This window comes from Mus caroli, chromosome 5, assembly GCF_900094665.2.
Source record: "Mus caroli chromosome 5, CAROLI_EIJ_v1.1, whole genome shotgun sequence".
NCBI classification, from domain to species: domain Eukaryota; kingdom Metazoa; phylum Chordata; class Mammalia; order Rodentia; family Muridae; genus Mus; species Mus caroli.
This window is the reverse complement of record NC_034574.1, coordinates 129867435-129879813: the sequence shown is the minus strand read 5'-3', so window position 1 is coordinate 129879813 and position 12379 is coordinate 129867435. Positions and strand designations below refer to the sequence as shown.

At 55.3% G+C, this 12379-nt stretch overlaps 1 protein-coding gene across 4 annotated transcripts; it reads right to left on the bottom strand.

Annotated features, from left to right (window-relative positions):
- Positions 1-3937: 3937 nt before the first annotated feature.
- Positions 3938-11808, bottom strand: Vgf (VGF nerve growth factor inducible). Of its 4 annotated transcripts, none has more exons than XM_029477055.1 (5): positions 11787-11808; positions 8598-8675; positions 7656-7668; positions 6830-7031; positions 3938-6324 (listed from the first exon to the last, which is right to left on the bottom strand). In XM_029477055.1, exon 5 carries the CDS (start codon positions 6302-6304, stop codon positions 4451-4453), a length of 1854 nt encoding a protein of 617 aa, XP_029332915.1. In that variant the 5' UTR covers positions 6305-6324; positions 6830-7031; positions 7656-7668; positions 8598-8675; positions 11787-11808; the 3' UTR covers positions 3938-4450. The 4 variants fall into 4 exon arrangements, with proteins under 4 accessions (XP_029332915.1, XP_029332914.1, XP_029332916.1 ...); XM_029477054.1 differs by lacking the exon at positions 11787-11808 and adding an exon at positions 10709-10790; XM_029477056.1 differs by lacking the exons at positions 7656-7668; positions 11787-11808 and adding an exon at positions 10709-10790 and having other exon boundaries at positions 6830-7027.
- Positions 11809-12379: the final 571 nt, after the last annotated feature.

Below are 12379 nucleotides of genomic sequence, written 5' to 3'. Positions count from 1 at the left end.
AGCAGGTGATGGGTGGACCGATCGCCCACTACGGTTGTCCCCTCTTTCATTCCAAGCTCAGGCTCTTCCCAAGACCTAAGATGTCTGTCTTATTCTGGCCTAGTCTTCTTTGACTTAATGACTTTCATGACAGTGAGGGTTGTTNGGAGAGTCGGAGACTGATTCATAGTAGATAAGCCTATCATCTATCTATGTGTCTGTCTGTCTGTCTGCCTATGTGTCTGTCTATCATCTATGTGTCTGTCTATCTACCTGTCTATATGTCTGTCTGTATATATTTCTCCCTCTGTCTGTCACTGTCTGTCTCTGACATGAAGGGTCTGTGTGTGTACATGTGGATAGAGACCAATGGCTGAAATTGGCTATCTTCCTCAGCCATTCTCTATTTTTTCAGAGTCTCCCACTTAACCTGGAGCTCATCCATTCAGCCAGGCTGGTTGGCCATTGAGCTTCAGGGATCTACCTGTCTCAGCTCCCTCCCCACAAGTACTTGAATTAAAGACCCAAACCTCCACTCCAGGCTTCTCTGGGGTTGCTGGGGATTTGAACTCAGGTCTTCATGCTTTCATGACAGATGCGTGTCATATAATGACTGAGCATTCTGTCCAACCCTGCCTAGTCCTCCCGCTTAACAGCGTGTAAACACACATACACACACCCCTTTTGCTCCTGAACTAACATCTGTGGGGACGCGGGGCTGGCCCAGAGGCCTTCTGTCAGTTCTCCCTGCTGTCTGGCATCTCTACCCTCTTCCCATCCCCGCTTGTCCCCTCTGCTGTGCTACTGCTGAGCCTTGGTGCAGGGAGATGAGTCACCAGGACTCTGCAGTGACAAGCAAGCCAGCTTGAGCCGGCTCTGAGGAGGGAGAGAGATGGGGTCCACCCATGACGGAGGTCAGCTGTATAGGGGGAGAAATGGCAGAATGAAACTCGAGGTCACCCCAGTGGTCCAGCTTCCCTTCATCCCGTCACACACATATGCACACAGACAGACGCGTGTGTGTCCCCTGGTCACCAGGCACTAGTGACTCATCACTCTGAATTCTACCTTTCCTTCCCTTAGGAGTCTGGTACCAGTGGCCTACTGCCGTTCCCACTCTTGAGAGGCACACTACCTACCCCTGGAGATTAGGGTTCTTCCTGCCCCAACTTCGTGTGCCTCTTACCCATGGGTTCTGAAGCTGCTTCCCTGCTCCCCCAGTTTCTAGCTTTAGATTTTGGGTGATGACTTGGCCTCTTCTCCCCTCCTTGCCACTGTGGGTGCTGGGAATGGTGTCATGAGGCCCGTGAGCCCCCCCAACCCCCCCCGAGGGCTTACGGCGCTCCAGCCCTGGGCTCATACCAGCTTCTCTTTCCCCACCCCCGTGTGTGTCTGCTTCCCCCCCCCACTCTGATTCCTTCATCTCGCCCACCCTGTCTACCCTTCCTGGTATCTGTGTCACCCCTGTGTGTCTCAGGAGGATGAGTCGCCGCGCAGTGTCCTGGAGGAGATGGGCCTGGCATAGCCCCGTCAGCCAGCGGGGGGCCCTGTGGACCGGGGGAAGCCAAGACAAGAGACAGCACTCGGGGGCTGTTTCTCTCACCTCTCCCCTAGACCCCTTCTCTTGGAGGGACTCNGCTGCTTTTCCTCGGCCACCTTACCTACTTTAGAAGGAGCTGTGGCTCCAGCCCTTCGGCCCTTCGTACAAACATTCCCTCCTTCCAAATCTCCCTTCCCTCCACCCTCTACCTTTCCCAGCGAAGGCTTTAGGATCTAGAAGGGAGGAAAAGCGTGACCTGGATGGGGGTGCACAGTGGCTTCCATTTCCCTTCCTTTGAAGAAGCAATGTTGACCCCAGCCATCCCTCGCTCTCCCTGTGTCCTGTGTGGCTGTAAATATATAAATACGTCAGGTTAAAGGGAAAAGGTTTCCAGGGCTCTTTTCTCTCCTCTGCCCCAAAACCTACCTCCACGCCTCCCCGTAANCAGCCAGGGCAGCTTCTCTGCCTGGGACCAGGGCAGCTTCTCTGCCTGGGAGGGGCTTTGTCCTCTCCAGCCCCCACTTCCTCCTGGGCTCCAGTGTCCAGCCAGAGCCAGGGAAGGAGTCAGAGAGTTCATGTTTTTCTAACCTTGCTACTTGGAGGGAAGGGGAGGTTGGGGGAGAGGCCTGCCTTCTGGGACACTGACCCTGTCCCCTTTCCTCCACTCCACGGTGATGGTGCGGCAGGAGCCAAGCAGGTGGCATGGGCCAAGTGGCTGCCTTTATCTCCTTTCTTCTGAAATAAAAGGAAAAAGTGTTTCTGGACTTGGCTTTGCCTTGGCTTTGTTGGAGAAGACGGACGTCCACTCTGAGGTCAAGGGCAGCTTCCTGCTAATGTCTTCCTGGGAGCTGGGCCATTGGGAAGAAATACTAAACATAGAAGACGCCCAGCTGGATGTCAGATAGACAACAAGATTTGTTGTTTTGTTTTTTGGGGGGTGTTGTTATTGTTTTATATGCTGGAATAATGAAGCCTGCGGCTTATGCATTCGAGGCAGACACTACCAACTGAGCTATCAGCCCTCTATTGTCCAGTCTTGCTTTTTGAGGCAGGGTTTTGCTTGCATAGCTCTGAGGACCTGGAACTCAGGGATGTTCCTGGTATCCACCTTCTGGCTGCTGGGATGACAAGCGTGTGCTAAGCACATCCCAACTCAGNAGATNCAGGGTCTCCTGTGGTCTACGCCGGCCTTAAACTCAGCATGGATGGAGGATAAACTTGACTTTTCTGATCTTCCTGCCTCTGCCTCCAGGGCTGCTGAGATCACAGGTGTGCAGCACCACGCCCCAACAGAGGAAAGGCTGCATCCACGCAGTATTTTGTCATACTAGGGATCAGAACCCAGCCCCAACAGATAGATCGGTTAGCAAGTGTACCCCACACACTATGGAAAGGTCATTCTGGAAGGAGGAAAGCATCCACTGCTTAATGGGAATTGGGAGTTTAAATGAGTGTCTCTTGCTCCGTCTAGTGGCCCCACCCCAAAGAATTTTACACACCGCTTGTAACTACACAAACCCCAGAAAGGACAAGTCCTGATGGCATTGGCTCTCTTCTCAGAAGTCCTTGTGGAAGGTAGCCATACGCCTCGTTTAATTTTGTTTGGGCAGGTAATTGAGAAGAAATGGCTAAAAGCAAGGTGTAGGGGCTAGCCCCTTCTCCTGAAATTCCCAAGAAGTCGGGGAACTTTGAAGGGAAGGCTGGATGAGTGGGGGAAGGGGGAGCCTCCTAGATTTCCCTAGAATTCCCATAGCGGAATTTGTATGTTGCCATTTTTCTTTGGAGTTCCCTGGAAGTTTGCTTCTCTCCGCCAACTGGCTCTTTTCTTGTTTGTTTTATCTTTTTGTCCGACCCTGAACCNACTTTATGGGACCAGACCTAGGGGCCAGTGCACATGAGGCTGGCACTCTTACCAACTGAGCCATGTCCCCACTCCCAACAACTGGCTCTGGTTGGCCTCCATTCTTTGCTGAGTCAAACACTGAGAACAATGACTCAACCTCTGGTCAAAAGGCAGAAGTGGACAAAAGTGGGGCTTCTGTTTTGTTTTGCTTGTTTTGCTTTTATCACGTTTATTTGTTTTGTGGGTGGGTGAGCGTACCAAGGTGGGCATGTGGAAGTCAGAAAGAGAACTTGCAGTAGGCAGTCCTCTCCTGTCATGTGGAAGGAACCCAGGTATTACACTCATGTCTTGCTTGGCACCGTGTGCCTTTACCCACCGGACCATCTCACCCCAAAGTTGTGTCTTACGAGGCATTACTAGAGCATTCCATTTCCAGGTTCACCTTCACACCTTTCTCCCACCCAGTCTGGCTTTAGTCAGAGAGTAGGGAGCCTGTGCTGACTGGCGCTTCCCTCACCGCCCCTTGGAGAGGACCAGGCAGGCCCAAGGGGACGGGTGAATAACGGAAAACAAAGTCCTAATAAAATAGTCACTTTTATTTCTTAGCAAAACTATTTCCTCCGTGAGGGGTATTTACAACAGAGAAGGAGAAGTGGGTAAGTTCACAGCAATTTGGAGAAGAGGGGAGGCTCCGGGGGCCCCAAGGCTGGGAGACAGACACTTCACACGATTAAATAGAACAGCCTTTCCCGTCTGGGACTGGGAAGTCGCTAGAGAAACTAGATGGGGACGAGGCCCCTGGAGGAAGTGGGGATATAAGGGGACTCGCACAAACCACACACCCGCCTGGGCTGGCCCCGGGATTGCCTGCGAGTTTTGCGTGTTCTAGACTGCAGACCCCAGGGAAGTCTGGCAGGTCCGGTGCCGACAGAACCCGGGGCGGGGCCTTGTGGGGCGGGGCCGGGCGGCAGCCGAGGGGCGGAGCCAGGGCGCATGCAAACACTGAGGGGGGAGGAGGAGCGACACGGAGGGGGGCGTGGTGGCGCGCGCAGCTGGGAGCGAGCGCGCGGAGGCGGGGCCGGGGCGGGTCACGGGCGGTGCAGCAGCACGTGCTCAATGTAATTCTCCAGCTCCTCCTGCTCCTGCAGCCGGCGCTCCTCCGCGTCCGCTTCCTCCTGCGCGCGCCTGGCCTGGGCCTCCAGATCCGGATGGTGGCGCGCAGGTGGCAACGCGTGATGGAAGTGACGGCGGCGGGAGGATGCGGGCGGCTGCAGTGTCCGCGGCCGAATGTAGTTTGGGAAGGGGTGATAGGGCCCCGGGGGAAACACCTCATCCTCCTCCCGATCCCAGGGTGGGAGCACTTCGTTCCAGTCCGGCAACTCATCCCGGGCCGGGGCGGGAGGTGGGGGCTGCGGAGAGCGGACACGGGTCGGGGCTGGGGCAGCCCTGGGGGGCGGCACCGGCTCGGGAGGGGCGTTCTTCTTCCGCTTCCGTTTCTCCTCCACCTCTTCGATGATGCTGACCACATCGTCTGCTGGCAGGTGGAGTTTGGTGGACAGTTCAATGAGACTATCGATCGTCTGCGGATCCATCTCCTCGTCGTCGTCATCCTCCTCCCCGCCCTCCTCTGCCCCCTCAGCATCCTTCCGCCGATGGCCTGGCGCCTCCTCCTGGGAGCGTTTGTCCTCGGCTCCGGCTTCCCCGTCCTCCTCCTCGGCGAACAGGAGTGCGTTCTGCCGCGCCCTCTCCGCCTCCTCNGCCTCCGCCTCCGCCTCCGCCGCCTCCTCATCCTCTTCCCCCACATCGTCCTCCCCACCACCTCGTCTCTCCTGCTCCGCCTCCTCCTCCCTCTCGTTCTCCCGCTCTTGCTGCGTCTCCTGCAGCTCGCGACCCCCGAGATCGCGCTGNCGGGCTCCGCCCTGCAACAGATACTGGAGCAGCAGGTCGGAGGCGAGATCGGCCAGCCGCTCTTCTTGCGCCGCGGCCTGCCGGGTGGCCTCTGCCTGTCTCCTCCCTGCCTCTACCTGAGCTAACCCTTGCTGAAGCAGGCGCTCTCCTGCCTCGGAGCCGCCCAGGAATGAGCCCTCGAGCCGGCGCACCTTAGGGAAAGGGCCACCTAGACTTTGATACGCCTTGGATAAGGGTGTCAAAGTCTCACCTAAATGTGTTTTAGGGGAGGACACTCCTTCCCCGAACTGATGAGTTTCTGGAAGGGGAGCGCTTTCGGACATTCGAGCCTGGAATTGGGAAGGGACCGGGGGCGGCAGAGGAGCGCGCTCCGGAACGCGCGCCTGGAACTCTCCCCAGGAAGCGCGCCACACGCGCTCTGGCCCAGGGCTCTCCAGATTGACTCGGGTCAGCGTGTGCGTGCGGGTTTCAGTCTCTGCTGCCGCCGTCTCTTGTTGGCGCTTAGCATTGCTCGGGCTGAAATCTCGAAGTTCTTGGAGCAAGGATGCTAGCGCCTCCAGCTCTTCTGAGCGGTCGTCCTCCTCGGGATCGCGGTCTTGAGTCTGAGAGCGAGGGGGGGCCACAGCGGGCGCTTGGATTTCTGGTGCTGGGAGGCTATGGGTCTGACTGCGCACGGACTCGGTCAGCAGAGCTTCTGCTGCTTCTTCGGGTGTTCCCTGCTGGGAACCTCCCGGGACCGACGGGGGCGAGGCCGGACGGTCCAGTGCCTGCAACAGTACCGAGGCCAGCGCCCGGGGATCCACGCCCTGGAAGAGCTCTCCCTGGTCCTGAGGCTCGGGATTCCGAGCAGCTCGGACCTCTGGGACGCTGTCATCCTTTGGCCGGGACACTGCGTCCTCAGCTACCTGCCCATTATGCTCAGAGCCGAGGGGAGGAGGAAAAACATCGGGGCGCCCGGGGGGCGCTGCTCCCAACCCCTGGATCAGTAGAAGGAAGCAGAAGAGGACGGATGCCGGCAACGTGAAGGTTTTCATGACCAACGGGCTGCCAGAGACTGAAAAATAGAAGAAATCAAAGAAATAGAGGATTTCTATAAGAATTCCCCGCTTTCTATTTCTGCATTCCCTCCCCCCACCTTTAAGCAGGAAATCCGGGGTTTCCCTCATTTCTCTAACCTTACCCGAAAAGAAACGTTTAGCAGAGAACAAGAAAGATGTGGCGATCTCTGGGGTCGTGCAAATGGGCAGAGAACGCCCGCAATCCTCCTTCTGGGTACCCAGTACCTCCTGTCGCCCCCTTCCCTAAGTCATCTCTCAGCCAGCGCCCGCGTACTAAGCAGCAATGATAAGCGGGAGGGGGGATCTGTTCCCTCCCCACAGGACTCCCCGGATGGTGCGTGGGTGACTTCATCAGCGACAGAAAAGCAGAGACTCCCCTTTTACCAAAGACCCTTCCCAGGGGCACACCACTATGCTCTCAATACCCCATATGGAAAGAAAAATCCTCCTTTCACGCCCACGAGTGAAGAGGGTTGGAGGGATGGACAGCGGAGTATTTACCAGCCGGTGTCACGACGGCGGGAGGTGGAGAGGAGGGTCGGGGCAGGGGGAAAATCGGGACCGGTCCGCCTTGGCTCCGTTCCGTGGCTGGAGTATGAGCGATGGTCGAGGGCTGGCGTCCTAGAAGCTGGGCTCAGCTGGGTCAGCAACAGCGCTCTCGCTCCGGCTTCAGCACGCTGGACAGCGCCCGCGCCGCCGCTGCCTTATAAAGGGGAGCGCGCGGGGTCACGTGGGCTAGCCCCGCCCCATTGACGTCAATGTTCATTCATGGGGAAGCGGGCGGGTGTCTGGTGGACGGTGAAAGTCCAATGATTGGAGGATAATCGTCGCTCCCGGCCTNCACCTGCGCAGTAGGGCCCTCGGCTAGAGGGGCGTGCGCTAGCCGAGCTCCGGGAAATGAATGAATGAATGAATGAATGAAATGTCGAGGCGGGCGGGGCAGGGGGCTATGAATGAATGAAGGAGGGACGAGGAGAAAAGGATGAATGAATGAATGTAAAAATGAATGGAAGGGTGGGTACAGAGGAACCACAAGGCGGGAGGGTGGGTTACAAAGCACTTGCGGCGCGGAGCCTGCGTTGCTGAGNAGAATAGGAAGAGGGCACCGCCAGCATCTAATTGGGCGCCAGTAAAAGATCAGTACTGGATGGGGGGACGGTAAGGGTTTGAAAGGGGAAGGGGCCTGGCTCCCTACTCCGCCACAGTATGGTCTATAGGGAGCACGCCCAAGGACAACTTGAACCTGAGAGGAGGGGGTGGATTTGCGGTGCGGGATGCCCGCCCAGGGTCAGCGCAGATGGGTGGATCTTGCGGTTTGGATAATCACCTTGGAAAGGGTCCTAGTCGAGAGAGGAAAGGGAAAGATTGATGATGTGTGTGCCTCTGGGTCGTGTCTGTTCAAACCAGTTCGTGTCTGAAGGGGTTGGGGAAAAAAAGGTGTGTCTGTCCTTCTGGTCAGCGGGCTCTGCTGTGGCTGTTAGGGGGTTCCTGTTGTGCCCCCTTTTAATCCAATTCTCCCACACTCTTCAGCCTGTCTCCCTCTCCCCCACAGCCCCCACCCAAGGACATTTGGAGGGCGAGAGCAGACCAGGTGGGGAGGGGGTTGAGCAGGTGGAGAGGGTGACTCAACTCCATTTCTCTCTATCGCTTAAAGGGGAGGTCTGAACGCGACCGAGGGGGGGGGTGAACTGCAACGTCAGAGATGGACCCTCTCAGCCATCAGACCCTTCGACCGTATCTCCTGCCCAGAGGGGTTGGGGCTGGGGGCTTGGACAGTTAGAGGTTCCGGGAGTGGGGGGCGATGACGCAGAGATTGCGCAGAAAATCTATCAGCCAGCCGGGTCCAGTGAAGGGAGACCAGGGCGGGGGTGGGATGGGAGGACGGAAATGGGGAGGGGGTAGAGGAGAGGGAAAGGTGGCCCCGGGAGCTGCTACTGCAGGAATGAAGGGGAGGGAGGAAGGCTGGAGGGGGCTGCGGTGCAGGCGGAGAGCAGTGCGGGGGCGTGGGCAGGGAAAGGGGGGGGACAATGACACACACCAGACACACAAGGACTGCGGACACAGGGGTGCTTATAGACACACGCAAAGCCCCCCCACACCCTGACACTTTGGAAACCAGAATGGGGAGGGCATCTGGAGGGTCTCAGAGCCTCTTTCAGAGTCAACCCCCTCATACCATCCTGTTACTGACCCTCATTTTAAGCCCCTAGCTCGTGCATGAGCGGGGGCGCGCGCGCGGGCACACACACACACACACACACACACTCACGTGCTTTCTCTCTATAACCAGCAGTGGCTTCTCCCTTCCATCAGTGGCTTGACTTTCCCAGAAGAAACCCCATCAGCTCTGCGGAGAAAAGGTGGGGTGAGAGAGGAAAGAGAAGAGAGATGGGGACAGGGGGATGGAAGGAAAAGAACCTGAAGCAGGTTGAAGGAGCAGGCTAAAGGAGAGAGAAAGAAAAATAAATAAACAAACTTGAGAACCAAGGTGACAGTAGATATTCCAAAGGATGGAGGGAGGGGTGCCTAAAGACACACCACCAACAACAACAACCACAACAACAATAACACAGCAGTATCTGACNCCCCTCCACACAACAACTGTGACTAGACCCTCCTTCCCTTTTCCCTCCCCATCCTTCTTCATCTTCTCAGCCTGGTTCCCTGGAGCCGTGGGCTGGGGGGGGGGGGTCACGTTATCCTCCTTATGGAAGGTGAATCAGAAAGCTGGTGGTTCAGAGAGGGGGAGGGGAAACCTTTAGAGAGAGAAGGGAGGGGGAGAGAGCTCGACAAAGGGACTGCCTGATGGGAATGAGAATCTTAAGTTTGAGTTCCAGGGAAAGGAGACAGACACGTAAAGGAACCCTATACCTGTGTGCTCGCATGCATACACAAGCACCCTCATGTTGCATGTATGCGTGTGTGCTTCTCTGGACAGAGATTAAAAGGACCTAAAGCAGAGAAGAAAAGGAGAAGAAACGGAGACGCAAGCGAAGACTGGGTGGATATGGCCCCAGTTTAAATGGAGGGAGGGACTTCTCTTGCTGTTTGCCACTTGTGTGACTGTTGGCACATCAGTGAAATTCTAATCTCTTGGGATTGTAGGCACATCTGTGATGTTTGGGGTCTTTGTATGCACTCAGATCTGGTGCCTGGCTTTGAGTGTGTGTGTGTGTGTGTGTGTGTGTGTGTGTGTGTGTGTGTGTGTGACTTTGTGAATTCCTAGAGCTCCTTTACTGCCTATTGGAGTGTGTCCATGCCTATGTGAACTTCTCTGCATTTTAACATTTTCTTGCATTTTAACATTTCTTGTCCCTCTTATTCTCTATAAATCTCGGGGCATTACATCACATAATTGAAGCCACTTCTCTGCAGCCCCCACATCCTTATCCCTGGCTCTTGGGGACATTCCCTATTTCTCTATCACCAGTCCCAACCCCCCACCCTTACTTTTTTGGAAAGCCAAGGAACTGCTCAAAAACTCGTATCTCAAGACTTTTGGTCATCCTAGGGTAGAGGTGGGCAAGGTAGAAGGCAACCAGATCCCAAAGGTGACAGGTTTGGCGATTTCATTGCATAGGCATGGACCCCTCCTGCCTTCCTGTTCTTGGGGCTCTCTCTCTCTGGCCCCTAGGTCAGCTCATTCCCACATCACACTTTCCCTCCCAGGGATGACCCATGCCCTTCATAGCTTCTCCCTTTGTTATTATTTTGTTCTGTTTGAGAAGTAGCCCAGACTGGCCTCCAATCCACTCACTCTGTTGGAAGATGACCTTGTCAGAAAATGACCAGACTGTCTCGCCCTCCTAAGTGCTAGGATTACTGATATGCTCCATAGTGCTGTTTATGCAGAGTTGGGGATTTGAACTCAGGGCTTCATGTATGCTAGGCAAGCTCTTTACCAACTGAGCTACATGCTGCCCACCCAACCCTAGCCCCATCAATAACCTCTTAAGACTCTGCTGCTTCTACACTGGAAAAGATCAAGACAAGGGGCAGTTCCTAAGATTGTGGAGAGGAGGCAAGAAAAAAAAAAGATGCTATGGGGAGACATGACTGTAAAAGGCAGAGCTAAGGTGAGGCCCTGGAGGGGACACTGGACATTTGCTCTGACGTGTGTATATGGCACTGTCTACCATGGTCCTGGTATCTGAATCTCTCATGCATTCCAGGAGTACAAGGAGAAGGTGAGGTTCAGCAGGACAATGATTGCGGAGTTGAAGGCTTGGGAAATCAGGGATGAGGGCTACGGGAAGGGCTGTAGGAAGTCTGGGGGGTGGGGGTGGAGAGAGAGAGCAGGGGCTTCATCACACCACCCCAACCCCTGAAGCTCACCCAACCCCCCTTTCTCTGCTCCCCCTCCCCCAACCGGTGACTCACCTCTGCAGCCATTTATTTCGTCAGCCATGGGAAGGGGTGAAAATTGGCCATGAGAGGGGGACTGTATAATGAGACAAGGGTCCCTACTGTGAACTAAAAACAAAACCAAAAAGGTGTTAAAGACCCTCGGAAACAGTCAGACTTAGAATCCATTCTTGTTACCCCCCCCCCCAAGTCAACCCAAAGATGGAGAAGTCTGGAAAGGAACTTGGAGAGAGGGTCAGGAAGGGGGCCAGCAGAGGGTTCTGAATGATACATGGTGGGTGAGGGGGATTCTCACTCTGATTTTTAGTCCCAAGGTCCCATTCCATTAGACCCCCCTCACACATGCACTCCTGAGTGGGGGAGGGGANACCCAGCAAGCCGGGGGAGGCCATTGCCGCAAAGATGAGTCACCAAGCAAAGAGAAAAAGAGACAGAGATGGGAGAGACACAGAGAGACAGCTAATTGAGAGACCTAGAAAGAAAAACATACCACATGCATTCGTGTGCGCGCACACACACACACACATTTACATTCACACACCATGACGGTGATATTCACAACTAACAAGAGAAATTGGGTGCTTCCATAATCTTGTTCCAACCCCCTCCAAAATCCACCTGTCACACACAAGACCCGCTCTTACCGAGTTATACTCCGACTCTGAGACACACCTACTTAACAAACACAATGTCACACCTCACTTAGCACAGTCACCCAGACTTAATGCTGAGAATGTGCCCGGAGTGACAGCAATTTGTGCTGACAGCCCCAATTCCTTTTTCTCAGAGTGGTGGGAAAGAGGGCTGGGAAAAGAACCCTCATAAAACGTGACTTCAAAAATCAACACGCAGTTTCGGGGACTCACAGCCTGCACTGTGCACACGCGACAATACACATAAGTAGCCTGCCTCCCCATCCACACGAACCCAGTAGCATTAAGCATCCTCATAAAAAGAAAAGACACTAGAAGTACCTGTTTCGGGGGNAAACGTCACGTTTGTTGCCCTGAATACACCCCACCCAGACACCCCTTGGATCGCACATATATGTACGGAAACACAGACACACAAAGACACCCATGGGCGCACTCACACGGACGAGAACCACCTTGCGCTGCCTCGCCCGCGTCCGCACTTGTTCTGCCGCCCCCGTGTGGTAGGATTGAGGATCGCAGTCTCCGCTGCTCAGGAGCGGGGCGGGGGATGAGGTGGGGGAGCGGCACCTAGATCCTTTCCACCTCCTCCCCTTCTCTGTCACGCTCTGCCCACCCAGAAATGGGGAAAGTCAGANCGCCTGAAAAGCATGGTCCAAAGAGGTGGGAGCTAGACTCCTGGATCCTGGNGTTAAGAGAGGTTGATCTTGGATGACAGAGTGAACTTAGGAGACAAATCCACAGAATTTAGGTAGCAATTCATTTCTAAACCTAGGAGAAACAGAGGCTAGCCCAGACACGACCTAGGTTCTTTCTTCTGTTTGGAGGAGGTTGGAAAGTGCAATAGACAGCAGCCCCACCCCCACCCTCACCAGCCCCCTGCCCCAGGATGTCATTAGCCCAATTGCTACCGGGCTTAGAGATCCTCTTGAATACAGGCTGCTGGAGAACGGTGACCTGGGGCGGGGCGGGGAGTGGGGAGTGTCATCCTTCCCCATGGACAAGAAGTGAAACACACATACAGAGGAATGAT